Genomic DNA, 16,744 nt, shown 5'->3' with positions numbered 1-16,744 from the left:
TTAACCATAACCAAATATAGAAGGGGACGATAGGGGAATAAATTAGTATAATTACTTTTACTTGATGTCAAGCGTCATATGCGCGACATAACAGTGTCATAATAGTGCCAAACCTTTGTCATGACACAGTCATGAATGATTCATAAACATGATGTCATTTGATGCTTGATTTGATGACATGATGCTGTTAGGGCTGTGTTTACCATAACCAAATATCATAAAATGTTTATGACATTAATAATGTTTACGACACATAAATGTGCGTTACAGCACATTGCTACATCATACGTATGATGGCGCAATCCAGTAATGTTACCATAAATTACATTACATGATCACATTACACTGCACATTACAGAGGCAGGAGCGTACATCTAGCAGGGACTCATGCAGGGGTGTCCATACTGCTTTCAGATATACCTTACCGATAGTAAAAACCCAATTTTCTAAACCAGCTGACCCTAATGAGATCCCATAAATCAGTGTTTCCCAACCAGGGGTACGTGTACCACTAGGGGTACGCGAGCAAACTGTAGGGGTTACTTGGAAACATGTAATTTTATCATATACATGTAGCTCAGTTACATTGGGATAGAAAAACTTGACTTAGGGGGTACTCATGGCACAACGAAAAGGCTTGGGGGTACACAAGACAAAAAAGGTTGGGAAACACTGCCATAAATCACCAAACAGGTCAATCAACTGATTATATTCGTGTTTCTCAACGGGGGTGGTACAGCCCCCCAGGGGACATTGGGTAGCCATAAGGGGGACGTTGAGATTGATACAGTTGAGAGGGGGCAGTACTTATTCACATTGGGGGCATTAGTTCATTCATTTTTTCATATTAAGGGCTTATGAATAGGGCTGGGTATTGCAGCTATGTTCCTGTATCGATTCGATTTCGATTCTTAGGGTTTTGAATCGATTAATCACGATTCGATTCGATTCAATTCGATTCACTCCGAATCGATTCAATCCGTCCCCTTTTTGGTGCAAGGATTTCCCCCAAAAGATGCTGTTGCCTATTTTTATATAAAAATGTCAAAGGGCTGTGGCTTGACAGTGTTAACAGATTGCTAATTTGTAATAAGTAGGCCTAGGCCTAATTGACTAATACCTACTGGGTATTTTCCATAGACCTAAATGAAACAAAAAGAACAAAAAGAAAAAGAGCAAAAAAATCGATTTTGTGCCCTGTGAATCGATTATGTGAATTTTAAATGATATCGATCGATTATCGATTGAATCGATTATTTTACCCAGCCCTACTTATGAAGATGTCAATGGCGGCGTTGGGAGGCTTAGGATGAGGTCCAGGTGGAGTTTGTTCTAAAAAGGTTGAGAACCACTGGATTATATAATCACCACTACTGTTATTGCACAGGCAGAAATGCATGTTGCTGTTATGATTTTCTGAAGCAGCTTAGCTGGTTTTATTTACATGTTATGTAACCAGGCATGCCTTTCTCGAAAGCGCCATTACTAACTAAGTTAGCGACTAAGTTAGCAACTTACTGTACTTGATTGCAATGCAATTTCCCATTGGCGACCTACTAAGTTACTGACTGGTTAGCAACAATGCTTTCGAGAAATGGGGTCCAGATAGGCCGAGTGAGAAACAGTTCTTACTTCAAATAATTGATGACAACAAACGTTGCTCTTCAATTTCCAAACTTAAGCCTTTTTTTAAACTGAACCTAGATTTGTGGATCAGATAATCAGGTTTCTCAGAACAAGGGTTTAACTTAAGTATGGACATTGGAAATGCCAACCTGACTGCCAAAGGGTTTAACAAGATGTTGCCGTAACAACCTTATGCAAAAAAGTAGAGCAGTACTGCAATCACTTGTTGAACATTTCATGAGCCTGGCCACTACTGTTTTATGGGGACAAACATTTCAAGCTGAGTTACCGGTACTCGCCAGAAAGAACAATAACACATACATCACTGACACGGAGCCCATCATAAAACACCACCAGTATGATATCTTTATTGCCACTATTTGTTTTTTGTTTTGTTTTTGCCATTATTCACATTTGGGAGGTGATGGAAACAAATTGCAATGTTTTTGTCTGCAATGAAATCTTCTCTCTTTCCCTCCATTTTGCATGGGCTACTTTCACTTGCTGCCCCTGGGCTGGCTGAGTGGGTGCAGACAGTAGTAATCAGAGAGAGTAGAGAGAGAGAGGTTCCATTGACCCATTGTTTCCGGGTTCTATTATTGCAAGGGGGAGTGGGGCTAATCCCCCTTTAGGCAGACCTAGGCAGAGCTAAGGACTGTTCTATTCAATGCTAGGAGTATTATGACACGCCCCTTTAGGCAGACCGGAACCTGGTCACGTTAGGTGCCCATAGCAACCTATTACATTGGCATATCTCTATATACTTAAAGAATCTCTGGTAGTAATTTACAGGCCAGTGAGAAACTCAGTGGAGCTATACTACATCTGCGGTGAGATTTTTGTGAGTCTTTGCCAGATGTGAAAATAATAACAGACTGAGATGAGAGGTTAATTATTTCTCATGGACAGGGACAAAGGTAGTCCGCCGTCACAAAACATAGGCACACCTTTGGAAGTGATCTTTTCTAGGGTGCTTCTTTAAAACTGCATTTCTTTCCTGATTTTCCAAAAAACATGTAAAGAAAATGAATAGCTGTTTTGGGTCTGTTGTTCATTCAATTGTAAACAATGGCGTTGAACAACAATGGCGTTACAAATCAAGTGCCTGCCTTCCCTTCCACCCAATGTTAGAACTACAGATTCAAGAATATATCCACAAAAATAACAATAATTTCAATGATGTCAATCATGAACTGTAGTGTGTTTTTTTAAATAAAGCTACGGAGGAAAAAACAATCTGACCTAATAGGCAAGGGCTACTTCCACAATTTTCGTTAACGTATGGCTACAACACAAATTGCCTCACACAGATGGAGACAATAGGCTACTTGCATCTCTCGGTCATAGGTTAAACATCGTTTCCAAAAGCACCATTAAAGCCCTTCTTACCATATTGACAATATGCAACCCCAGCAGGATCATATTGCACATCACTGTTAACAGCTACTACAAATGCATGGTCATTTTCACATCACAACAATGACGACAGTTTACACACGCCACACACAGCACTGTAGATGGGTTTTTGTTTTGTTTATCAACACAGTGTTGTGAGGAGGGGCAAGACACTGGCATCCAACAACGTGAGCTAATTTTTTGACCGACAGCGGTTTCCAACAATCAGAGGTTGAGTTGTACGCAGCTTGTTTCGTACAGTCAGGAGAAAACTAACATTTAGAACTCATGTATTGCAGATGATGCAGCGCCACAGACAGCTGTCTGTTGGCTGTGACACGAGGGCATTTCTAAGTCCTGAAACTCCATAAGTCAGCTCTGGGTCTACTTCTTACTAAAGATTGGAGCGCAGAGTTCCCACGGCAACAGAGATATACAGCCTATTTGTTTTTCAACAATTGTTACTGATTCCTGTTCATTTGTCCTCCTTGAAACGTGCCAAGAATTAATTAACAATTATTACCATGAAATTCCCAATTATTACTTTCTTTCTTACTTCACAATTTCTTCATATTTCATAACAGCACTATAGGCTAAGCTTCATTTACCACTTTGTAATCTACTGGTCAGTGTTTTAAGTTCGAAAAGGGGATTCAGCAATGGCTGAATAGTGATGACGATCGATTTTGTGTGTTCTGAAGTGTAACACAGTTAAGAGAACCCCTTGGTTTCAAGAACTCCCTCCCCATTTGAACATTTCGTAACCCTCGCATGTAAGGCACAAACCTACCTAATCATTTAAAAAAGGATTTCTTGATAGCAAATAACATCCTTCACTCAGTCAAGGGACAGAGGGAACAGCTTGACAAGTTTGAGGGTAAACTGCCACTTTTTGGAAAAGAGGAGAAGGAGGAGGAGAACCATAAGAGAGAGCAGGGCGGATTAAGGCACAGGCTAGATGGGGCTGCAGCCTAGGGGCCCCACAGGCTAGATAGGGCTGCAGCCTAGGGGCCCCACCTTCCAGATGGCCCCTTATTAGCCAAAAGCAAAAAAAAAAAAAGGCAATGAAATATTGAAAAATGAATCTGTAATGTCGAGCACAGCTTTAAATCTTTTTAATATATTGCTCTCCACAGCTGGCAGACATGTATGTAATTTTGTCGTACAATTTGCTTTCCAGTGGGGCCCACGGCAACTTGTTATCCTAGGGGCCCCGGGACATTTCAATCTGGCCTTGAGTAGAGAGAGGCACACAACACAAGCAGCAACGAGGATCGTACAGATTCTCCGCCAAAAAACACTACTGAGGAACCTGATTCAGTCTTCCACAAAAAAAATCGTATCAGATTTTAGCTACAGTTACGGCCTCTAAAATTCTCCAGTGACTTCGCTTCTCATCAACAGTGAAACCACCCCTGCTGACTTCCGAGAGTTGTGAGGCTGGCATCACCACAAAGTGTCGGGGGTAAAGTGTGTGTTGGGAGAGACAGACAGAGAGAGAGAGAGAGAGAGAGAGAGAGAGAGAGAGAGAGAGAGAGAGAGAGAGACAGAGAGAGAGAGACAGAGAGAGAGAGAGAGACCTTGAGAGAGAGAGAGAGAGACCTTGAGAGAGAGAGAGAGAGAGAGAGAGAGAGAGAGAGAGAGAGAGAGAGAGAGAGAGAGACGCGAGGCTGGCATCAACACCACTAAATAGACCTCGCACAGCTCTGTCCCCCGCCACCACCAGGGAAGCTGACAGGGTGGGGACACAGGGGTATGTTGTCCTGGGCCCAGGGAGAAAGGGGGCCCAGAATTGGGTCTCCATTACATTGTATAGGGTTGGGGGGCCCATTTAATTGATTTTGTCCTGGGCCTGGCCAAAGCTGTCAGCGGCCCTGCCACTATTCTACTGCCAAACCATGACATCACCATGACATCACTGGCACAGAGAAGAAAGAATGTGGCCACGACATGACCTCATCATTAGTAAGCAGTGTGTCCAGGGTAAAGTGTGTGTTGGGAGAGAGAGAGAGAGAGAGAGAGAGAGAGAGAGAGAAGGAGGTAGAGAGAGAGGGAGGTGGGGAGGGAAAGGGAGAAAGAGAGAGAGAGAGAGAGAGAGAGAGAGAGAGAGAGAGAGAGAGAGAGAGAGAGAGAGAGAGAGAGAGAGAGAGAAACAGACAGAGTGAAAGTGAGTGTGTGCGTGTGCGAGTGTGTGTGTGTTGGGGGGGGGGGATGGGGGTGGTGGCGTCCAATAGGGTAAGACTCTTGGGTAAGGCTTGATTATTACAGCCCTGGCGCGCAGAAAGCCATGCGAGTCCCAGAGTGTGCCGTCTTCAGCAGTGTGGGCATAGCCTTCTGAGCAGCAAGCACCACAAACAACAAACAGGCAACGAATGCCAACCTCTTTCAAGGGGGGCTGGAGCAACTTCAGTGGGCTAACCCCTTTTTGGTCTCTCTCAACTCCCACCACCCGCCAAACCTCCACCCGACCAACCCCATCATCCTTGGTTTCATATGCCGCCGACAAAGGAAATGGAGAAAATGACCCCTATCTCCCTTTCTCTCTCATCCCCTACGCTAGGGGTGGGCGATATGGCAAAAATGTTGTATCACGATTTTTTAACATGAAATCACGATTTCGATTTTTTATCACGATCTTCCATCCAAAAAAATAAAAATAACAAAAAATAACTTTCATATACTTGCAATTTGTAATTTGCAGTCAATAAAATGTTAACACACTGATGATACGCTCATAAAGTGTACAATTGGAATACAATAATGTAAAGAATAAAGTGAAGACAACAACACAAGTGAGAAAACGTCACTCTGATACTGATAATAAACATCCTCACTGCAAGACGATCTATACGATTTCTCCACTTTGGCAGATTCGAGACGATATTTTACTCAATATCGCGATTCACGATATAATATCGTCATATCGCCCACCCCTACGCTCAGGGCCAGATTAATACACAGGCTAGATATGGCTGCAGCCTAGGGGCCCCCACCTGCCAGGGGGCCCCTGATTGCTCAAAAGTGAAAATGGCAGAATTGTGACAAGATGCATAATGGCAAAAAAATCATCTGTCATGTTGAGTACAGTTGGTAGACATGCTATTCTTAATTCCTAGCTCGTAATTGTGACTCTGTCTATGTAAATTTGTCTTGAAATTTGCCCTACTGGGGGCCCCCCCAGCAACCTGTAGCCTAGGGGCCCCAGGCCATCTTAATCTGGGCCTGCCTACGCTGGGATTCGACTTTAAAAGGCGTGAGATGGCCAACCATGAAAAGTGAATCTCACTTGGTTTTTGTAATGGGCAGATCCTATAAGTCTATAAATTGTGCCCTCACCATAAAAGAAAATGAGTGCACGTACAGTACTAAGCAGTCACTGTCAAAAAACGCTCCCTGTGGCACCTAAAAGCAGCTTTATTCATGTCCATTTTTATATATATATTTAAAAGTTTTTTGTGCCTTTCTTTGAAAGTACAGTACAGCGGAGAATAGAGCGGAAATGGTAGGGAGGGAGTCCAGATGGCTAAGGGTTGGGTGGGATGGGATGGGATGGGATTCGAACCTGTGTCCCCCATGGGCATGCAGCCCATATACTGCATGTGGAATGGGTGTTAGTGTGCTGCCCCACAGCAGCCCAAAGTCCTCCACTAATTTAAAGCAACATTATCGAAATGTTTTCCACTTTATAGGTACCACTGTATGCTGTATATCAAGGTGTGTGTTTACATGTATTTAGTGAGCTATACACAAATGGGCTTCAAATGGTTCTAGTCTGTGACTGGCATAGCCTATATATGCGTATGCTGACTGATGTAAGTATTTTTGCTGTACTCAGATTTTCCTATACGTATGTTTACTGCAAAGTGCAATAATGTATTATGTCTTTGTCTATGTCTTGTATCTATGTATCTATGTAAGCTGTCAGACACCCTCTGGATTAATAAAAGTCCTCTACTCTACTCTACACCACTCTACTATATCCGGTCAAACCTCAATTCAATAACTCAAATTCTTCTCTCTGCCTCTCTCTCCGAAACAGGAGTCATTCTAACCATCCTAAAATATTAAAAACCAATGGCAAATCACCCACCTGAGGACGATCAGTAGAAAGTAGTTCTTTCTAAATCACCCACCTTCACCATCCCTTGCTCCTTGAGGTCCAGCCGTGCCGTATTCCCCATCTCCCTCTCGATCCTCCTCCGCACGGCTTCAAAGTTAGACCGCCTCGGCCCCGCCAGGAAGATGACTCCCATGGCCAGCATGACCCCCAGCACCATCCCGAACACCATCCCCCCCACGTAGCTGGGCAGGGGCACCACAAAGTACCCATAGGTGAGGAGGGTCAGCGCAAACAGCGTCTTGTACGGGATGGGAGCCAGCTCCTCTCCTTCTCCCTCCTCCTCGTCGTCCTCGTCTTCGCTGAGAGTGTCGGTGCTGTTGGGCGGCTGTGATCCCTGACCCCTGGCCGCTAAGTTGTCCGCTAAGGTGCGCTCGCTGTCAGTCGTCTCGATGTCCGTGCAGAAGTCAAAATCTTCGCTGTACAGCTCGCAGAACTCCTCGTCCTCCTGCCGAGCCAGCGCGGACATGGAGCATTTGTCCAGCGCAGCCACGGACGACGACGACGACGACGACTTGGCCGCCGAGCCAACTTGGCCGTCCGCGACGACCACGAGATTAGACTCTGCTCCGGTAGCGGCTGCTGCTGCTCCGGCTCCGGCCCGGTCAAAGTCCCCCTCGCCCTCCTCCTTGATACAGTAGTTGTTGTTGTTGCTCTCCAGGTGGCCGTTGCTGCTGTTGAGCGTGGAGAGCTCGGAGGCGCTGCTGGAGAGGCCCTTCAAGATTCAAGAGTTTATTGTCATTGTCAAAAGGCAAAGAAATTGTACAAACAGAAAAAGTTGATTGAGTGCTCTTGTTCTCCAACTTAGTAAACTCCAAACTGTGGGTGCTCTTGAAGTAAGAAGACTAAAGTCCTTTCATTTAGAGCGTGTTGGCACTAGGGCCAACTTCAGGCAACTTCACAGGCCGACAAGGATTGTCCTACAAGGACAATCTGTGGAGTTGCCTGAAGTCGTGGAGTTGCCTGAAGTAAGTATTGTAAGTATTGTACCCCAAACACAATTTTGTACAATATTGTACCCCAAACATAATTTCTTTGCCTTTTAGAGCGTGTTGGCACTAGAAGTGCTCTTAAAGTAAGAAGACTAAAGTCCTTTCATTTAGTAGAGCGTGTTGGCACTAGGGCCAACTTCAGGCAACTTCACAGGCCGACAAGGATTGTCCTTGTCCTCTAAAAGGCAAATAAATTGTGTTTGTGGTACAATACTTAGTAGCAGCAGGTTCTCAAGTTCAAGTGCAATAAGAGGTAAAAGTGACACCAGTGCTTGACCCTCCCCCAGCCCCCCCCCCCATCCCACTTAAAGTGCAACAAAGATTAAGTGCATAGTGCTCGACATCCGCCACCCCCTCCTCTCTCTCAAACACACACACACACACACACACACACACACACACACACACACACACACACACACACACACACACACACACACACACACACACACACACACACACACACACACACACACACACAATCACACACACAATCACACACACACAAACACACACACGGAGACACACACAAAGACACACACAAAGACACACACACACAAACACACACACACAAACACACGCACAAAGACACACACACACACACGCACAAAGACACACACACACAGACATGTCCAAAGGGTACCTTTTGCCAAAAGTGGGTCTTGGAGGCGGTGCCGGAGGTGCCGGAGGTGGCCGCGTTGCTCTCGTCGATCATCTTGCTGAGCCTCTGCAGGGGCTCGTACTGCAGCATGACCTCGGACAGCCGGCGCTTGGTGTCCTCGATGCGCGCCTCCACGTCCGACAGCGGCCTGAAGGAGAAACGGCTGCTGTCCGGCGAGGTCATGGGGGACGAGGGGGCGGTCTTGGAGTCGCCCGCCGACGACGACGCGGAAGACGACGATGCGGCGGCCGCAGTGGTGGTGGTGGCAGTGGCGGTAGTCGACGACGTGGAGGCACGAGATTGCGTGAACTGCTTAAAGAGCTGCAGGTTAAGGCGCGAGTCCAGCGGGCGGCTCGTGGTGGTGGAGGTGCTGGAGGACCCTGTGGAGGAGTCCTGCTGCTGAGACGCGGAGGAGGAGGAGGAAGAGGAGGTGTCGGCGGAGGAGGAGGACAGGGACTTGACGAGGTTCTGCATGATCTTGCGGTGGCGTACACCGGCGGACACCCCCTCGCCGGTCCGAGGATCCACGAGCTCCTGGGACAGGGACTTCATGAGGCTGAGGAAGGGCTTGTCGCCCGAGGGGAAGGTGATGGACCTGCAGGGCGAGATCGGGAGATTGATCGTGTACATCTATAAGGATCAGGAAGCGTGCTCAACACCTTGTAGTCTAACCGGGCAAATACACCTAGCGCGACAAGAACGAGGCGAGTGACGGAAGTAATTGACTTTGTATTGAGTCGCGCGACAAAAGCGATTCTGGAGACTAGAGGCGATTCGCACGCCGAGAGTGACAGTTTGAAGTTGAACTCCTAGCTATGTTATGCTAATGAGCTATGACACGGTTCGGCGACAAGGCGCCACAGCCAATGACTGTATAGAGGTCAGTAACCACTGCAATGGGAATGTTGGAATGCTTGCGTTCTGCTTTCAACCAACAAACTCTAGTCGATTCAATCGCTCGTATCACTCTTGCTGCTCAGAAGCGATTCTCTGTCGCTTCAATCGCTTCGCGGCTGGTCTATTTGCCCGGTAATGCTTTACACTGGGTGCTTAACTTCGTCAATGAATGGACTCAAATCTCAAAAGCAAATTAATAAAGAAGCACTCAGATTTCTTTTCTTCGCCTCTCAGGCAATTAAAAAAGCAAAAAGAAATCTGATGAGTGCGTCTTTATTCATTTGTTTTTGTTTACATTTATTGCCATTTCAGCAGCTATGGCTATATCATGGCCAATACAGATAGAAAAAAACATCACATCACATTTACAAAACTAACAATCATATACATAAAGAGATTACTGGTAAATATGTTTCTTAACATCAATACATTCTAAAAAGTTCAAAACCTTTAAAGTGATACTGTCCCATTTTTGGAAATAAGCTCATATTACACCTCCCCTGGAGTTAAATAATTGAGTTTTACCTTTATCCTGTACTTTCAACCGTTCTCTGAGTATGGCAGTGCAAGTTTGACCTCCATGCTAGCAGTTAACATTGATTCCTATGAGACCAGCTGGCCAGCTACAAAAAAATGACAAAGAGGGGAAGGTGACGGACCTGGAGGGGGAGAACTTGGAGCTACTGGAGAAGGCAGCAGGTGCGGACGACGTGCTCGTGGCAGCAGGAGCCTTGGCCGACGCAGTGGAGGAGGATGATCCCAACAACGGCTGTCGGGCAGCTGAGGATGAAGAAGTCAAAAACACAAAGTTCAGTTTCACTTACAGAAAGGACTGTCTGCGCTTCAGCCCTTGTGGTGCTCACAATCCAGGACAGGAGAATGACAAAAGACAAACTGGACTACTTCTCAGTGACTAGACCCGGGGATGACCTGGAGCACACAGTGTTTGAGTGCTACGGGCATCCCTGGGTCTAGTCACTGAGAAGTAGCCCAGTTTGTCTTCACAAAGTCAGTTTCATTGGAGCGTCCACACGCACTGGACATACAAAGTAACTGAAACTGAAACTTCATCTCCACATGTTGGGACTCAGGAGCAGATGGGTCAAAATTAGGTGTGTATTAGATTACAAGTGGATTGCGATATTATAAAGTCTTAGCCAAAGTACAGTCCGTGGTTACACCTTAGATCTCCTAGAGCCTTTTAAAGCCTCATTTTGAGTTCACCACCAAAATCTAAGCTGCTTAATATTTCATGAAGTTTCCCACCACCGACTCTAAACAGTAGATCCTCTTAGAGCAGATGGGGCAGATGGGTCATACATTTCTAATAAATCATTACAACATCATTGCAACATTGGTACAACATTAGTACAACATTGGTGCAACATTCCTAAGACACATGCGAGAGTCAGGACAGAACGGACATTAACGTACAAGATAAGATTCAAATGCTGTAGCATACAGCAGTGGTTCCCAACCTATGGGTCGGGACCCAACCTATGGGTCGCCAAAGATTCACAGTGGGTTGCGAAGCCCTCTTGATTTTAAGGTGTTTAGTTTTAATACCATATATAGCCCATGTTGAATAAATGACAAAGCATAATGTAAAATGTCAGTGATACATTAAACATTTATTCTATAAATTCAAATTGAGGAATAAAATGATAACTAATGAGTTTTCGCAGGAAACAGAGTATCATGTGACTCTCTCGTGCGGGCGCTTGCGTGTTTGGGTCACCAAAGCTTACAATGGTAAAAATATGGGTCCCTGAAGAAAAATGTTGGGAACCACTGGCATACAGGACACATAAGCTTACAGTAGTAAGAGGGTTACAAGAGTAACACGTGTAACATTGAGCACAGTAACATGCAGAGAGTATTCCCGTTTCAAACACAATATTGTCGGTGAGTATTAGGTTCAAAAGACGTTCTGGAATATTACTGTACATTTAACATGCAACAACCGCCTACAACTAGAATATTCACGAAATGCGGCCACATTTGGAATGCACATAAAGTTTACAGTCCGCAAACCAGATACTGCCATTATCTGTTTAATATCTGATTCTGAATATTCATCGCATGCAACTGTGCTCAGTAACAGTAACAAATCATCAGCACTAGGGCTGTAACGATACACTCAACTCACGATTCGGTTCATATTAGGGATGGCGAAAATTGAAAACACTCTTAACCGGTTACCGAGACTCATTAACCGGTGGTTAACCGGTAATCTTAAATTTTAAAACGTCTGCGTGCCTGATATGCACAGCACTGATTTTTTTTCATTTTTATTTTTCACATAAGCTTTTTTTTGCTGCGCAGACAGGACCTGCCATGTCCAGCCATTGTTGCCAGATGGAAAATGCTGAATTATCATACTAAAATCTCAAAATTATCGTTTTTTGGGAGGAAATTATTATTATAATTATTAATATTATTACATCTGGTTAACCGATAGCAGAAAATTTTAACCGGTTAAAGTTGAACCGGTCGATTACCGGTTAACCGGTTACTGGTTAACATCCCTAGTTCATATCACGATTTTTGACCTCCGGTTCGATGCATCCCATGGTTTTGTTTAATACAAGTTTAAAAACTTTGAAAGTGCACATCCTGATACTGCCTTCTTCATAGAGGTAGAAAATAACACTAGAGAGGACACAGCAATTTGCGACAGCACTGGGAAATGGCAGCTGGAGCTTCCCAACTTCCGTAGGTAGTGTAGGTACTTTCAGGCAATGCAAGTCAATGGAGAACACGCCCACCCCTGTCAAGAAATTAACTAAAACTGTGTGAATATGAAGTAACACTTTAATCAAAGACCACACTTCAACTATTGTCCTTGTATAGTGTGTTGATGGACATTTTCACATGATTAAGCCATTTTTGACAGAGGTGAGCCTCGTTCTCCGTTAATTTCCATTTCTCTGATCTACCTACAGATAATGGCCGCTACAGATTGCCGTAAAAAGGGGGGCGGGGTCCTCTCTAGTGTTATTTTCTACCTCTATGGCCTTCTTGCACCGTGATACAGTAACTTATTGTATATCACAATTTCTCGATTCGATACAATATCGTTACAGCCCTAATACAGTAAGAACAGAAGAAGACTTCCTTCCGAGTTCCTCACCATTCCCAAGCGTCTCGCTGGCCTCCAAAGCCTCTGCGATACCGCCGCCACCATGGTTTGGCCCGTCTGCCACCACCGGCCAGGCTGAGGAGGAAGAGGAAGGCGTTGAGGCCGGGGTCCCGTACAGCTCCTCCTCCTCCTCCTCTTCCTCCTTCCCCAGGGCGGAGAACTGGATGGTGATGCCATCGCGGGCCCGCAGGCGCTGCACCTGCCGCTTGGCTCCAGAGGAGGAAGAGGAAGAGGAGGAGGAGGATGGTGGCGGCAGCGGCGCTCTGTCGGCATGACCGCCTCGCCTACTGCTCATCGCTCACAACCTGCAGGACAAGGAAGAGAAGAGACGACCACGGTTATAATGATAATACATATCAACCTGCAGGACAAAGGCAAAAAGAGAGACAACCACAGTTAACAACCTGCAGGACAAGGAAGAGAAGAGACGACCACGGTTAACAACCTGAAGGACAAGGTTAAACTAATTTCCATGCATACATTGCATGGTAATCTTTGCAGTCCTAATTCACGTTAATCCTCTTCTGGTTTGTCCTCTTTCTTTAAGATATGTTCTGGGCTTTTCTTCCTTTATTTGAGATAGGATAGTTTGAGAGTGTGACAGGAAACGAGTGAGACACATGGCGAAGGATCAGCAAATGACCTCGGGCCAAACAACTATATAGTTGTCTAGATATCAGGCAACAAGCAATACTGAAGATTGACAAACGCCACATGACACCAACACAGCTCTGACACTAAGCCCATTTAGAAATGCAGATTTGTCCTAAAATGTCTTTGTCTCAGTTACCGTAAAGAACACCATCATCCAGTGATGCATCACGGCGTACATAGGCTTATAGATCTGCATCTCTACTGTATAACAAGTTCATCTCAGGACACTGTGTGTCTTAGGATATAAAATTGGAAACTGAAGAAGGGGGATGTTTGGTCTGGTTATTTGCAGACCGCCGTGGTTTGGGTACCCCTGACTATGCATTCTGGATGAAAACATGAGTGGTGGGGTATGCATGCATACATACAGACACGACCATACAGTAACCGTGGCAAAAAGGATCTTAAAACATGGACGTAAGCGGAGGATACATGACTGTAAGCAGCACGCAACACAGAAACGGATCTTATGCGAGCTCTTACTAATGGGATTAGGATTGGATTTTTGGTTGGAGAGCTGGACCGGGGAGCTGCATGGAACCTGGGAATGAAGCTTTCCAGTGAACTCTACCAGAGAGAGTAGAGAGAGAGAGGTTCCATTGGCCCATTGTTTCCGGGTTCTATTATTGCAAGGGGGAGTGGGGGGAAATCCCCCTTTAGGCAGACCTAGGCAGACCTAAGGACTGTTCTATTCAATGCTAGGAGTATTATGACACGCCCTTTTAGGCAGACCGGAACCTGGTCACATTAGGTGCCCATAGCAACCTATTATGTTGGCATATCTCTATATACTTAAAGAATCTCTGACTCTACTGTATGTCCTGCTCACTCAGTATAGTCAACCACATACATGTTGTTGCAAAATTCCAAGCTACAGGAATCTGGCAAAAGAATGAACACTGCAGGCTTCATTTCATTACATAAAAGAATGGCAAAATAAAAGAACAGTTGCAATGCAAAATGTGTGTGTGCGTGTGTGCGTGTGTGTGTGTGTGTGTGTGTGAGTGTGCGCGCGCGCGCGCGTGTGCTTGCGTGTGTGCGTCTTTATAAGCCTTGCTTGTCCATTGGATGCCGACAGACAGCATCTTATCTCTGAGCTCACCCACACAAACACACACCACCTCCAGGCACTATAAAACGCAACTTTGTAGTCCGCCCAATCCCTTTTGAAGACGAAGTCACGCTTCAGACAAAAACAAAAAAGAAAAAATCCAACAACAACACAAGCTTTGAAGTGAGTTGATGGGATTGAGGTGGAAAAAAGACACCCATTGGACGGTGCACTCAGGGCCGCTGACAGCTTTGGCTGGGCCCGGGACAAAGTCATCTGAAAGGGCCCCCCAACCCAATACATACAATGTAATGAAGACTCAATTCTGGGCCCCCACTCTCTTTGGGCCCGGGACAACTGACCCCTTTGTCCCCCCTGTTGGCTTCCCCTGGGTGCTACTGATGAAGCTATACGCTCACGGGAGGAGGCAGGAGAGGACAGGAGATACAGAACAATGGGGTGGGGATGGCGCCTTTCACACAGTCAACACTGCTCTTCTAAATCTTGATGTATAAGCTTTATTTTCATGTCTTTTCAAATTAAATCCTTCCATATCAGGCTTATAGGTAAACGTGTAAGCCTACACATTTTAATCTATGCCGTAACTAGGGTATAAAAAACATCAACAAAAAAAGAAATGAGTTACAGTAAGAGTATGAAACCCCAACAAGAGAGTTATGATATAATCACTCAAAAGGTCAAAGGTCAAAGTGAGTAGACTACAGGAGCTGGTGATTTTTATTCCGTGATAATTTACATGATGATGCTGAATGATCAAGGGTCTTTGATTGCATTAAAGCGACCTCTCTCACAGCACATACAATATCGGACACTGAGTTCAATTAATGTGACGACGCTTTAATTCAATCCAAGACCTCCGATCATTCGGCAGTTTTTCGTCAATGATTTTAGTAGAGATGAAGAGCCTCAACAAAACCTTTAGCATTTGACTTATTAAAGGACATGAGGAAGATCCACCACTTCATGTATGAAAAATCCCTAATCCCTATTTACAAGTTGATGGTGATGGTTCGTGAAAAAAGTAACATTTGTGAATGGGCAGCATAAATGTGCAGACTGAACTTCGAAACAAGACGATTCAGTTTTTTTTTTTTTTTAAATGTCTGTGCGAAGGTCTAAAAAGATTTAACTTAAGGGAGTAGAGAGGTGTGTGCACATTGTGTTCTAGGATGTCATTATTCCTGCAATGTGACATAGCCTTCTCGCTTACCACGCGCCACCACGGTGTAAAACTTCAAGGCAGAGCAGAAATCAGACATCGTCCTTGTCAATAATTGACTCTCACAGTTACATTTATGACATCAAAGGGTTTTTTGTTGTTGAAAACCATCCTGGTGACATTACGCACCTTCAAAGGGGCAATTTAATGGGAATGAGCAAATTAAGACTCAACCCCCTGGGGGCTTTACCGCAGGTGAGCCGGGAAGAAATGATTAGCACATTAATCACAGACTTTCCTGCGCACAGCATGAGATTTAGACACATAAATTCTACACTTGGGCTTGGGTTTGTATTCTCGGTTTCACTCACAATTCACAAATCACACCTGTAGGCTTTATTTATGTTAAACCCATCTGTGCACAAACACCCAGACAAAGATAAAGTCAGAGACCCAAAGACGCACCCTCGTGCGCGCGCACACACACACACACACACACACACACACACACACACACACACACACACACACACACACACACACACACACACACAACACACACACACACACACACACACACACACACACACACACACACACACACACACACACACACACACACACACACACACACACACACACACCCATAAGGCCATATCAAATGATGACGAGTGGTGACACTGCAGTCACTTGGTCATAATGGCTCTCACAAGACCAAGGGTAAAGGTCAAAAGACAGACACACACACACACACACACACACACACACACACACACACACACACACACACACACACACACACACACACACACACACACACACACACACACACACACACACACACACACACACACACACCACTTCTGGTATGGGTAAAATGTTCTCGCATTATGTTTTTTAGCATTTAAACATGACCGTTGCCTTTTTAAATCTCAGATGGAACATGATCGCAGGCCAATGTTTTCGGAAAACATTCCAGAACAATTCCTTGAATAATTCCTTGGGACTGTCCCTGATGGGATTTCATGC

At 45.0% G+C, this 16,744-nt stretch overlaps 1 protein-coding gene across 3 annotated transcripts in view; it reads right to left on the bottom strand.

The window, feature by feature from the left end:
* LOC134446855 (testis-expressed protein 2-like) overlaps positions 1 to 16,744 on the bottom strand; it is a 91,861-nt gene that overhangs the window by 45,189 nt on the left and 29,928 nt on the right. For all 3 annotated transcript variants that reach the window (XM_063196159.1, XM_063196155.1, XM_063196165.1), the window contains exons 3-6: positions 12,822 to 13,135; positions 10,348 to 10,468; positions 8,774 to 9,386; positions 7,155 to 7,853 (exon numbers count right to left, since the gene is read on the bottom strand). In XM_063196159.1, coding sequence (XP_063052229.1) covers positions 7,155 to 7,853; positions 8,774 to 9,386; positions 10,348 to 10,468; positions 12,822 to 13,125 — 1,737 coding nt within the window. In that variant the 5' untranslated portion in view covers positions 13,126 to 13,135. The remainder of the gene's footprint in view (positions 1 to 7,154; positions 7,854 to 8,773; positions 9,387 to 10,347; positions 10,469 to 12,821; positions 13,136 to 16,744) is intronic.

This window comes from Engraulis encrasicolus, chromosome 1, assembly GCF_034702125.1.
Source record: "Engraulis encrasicolus isolate BLACKSEA-1 chromosome 1, IST_EnEncr_1.0, whole genome shotgun sequence".
NCBI classification, from domain to species: Eukaryota; Metazoa; Chordata; class Actinopteri; order Clupeiformes; family Engraulidae; genus Engraulis; species Engraulis encrasicolus.
This window is presented reverse-complemented; position numbering and strand designations above follow the sequence as displayed.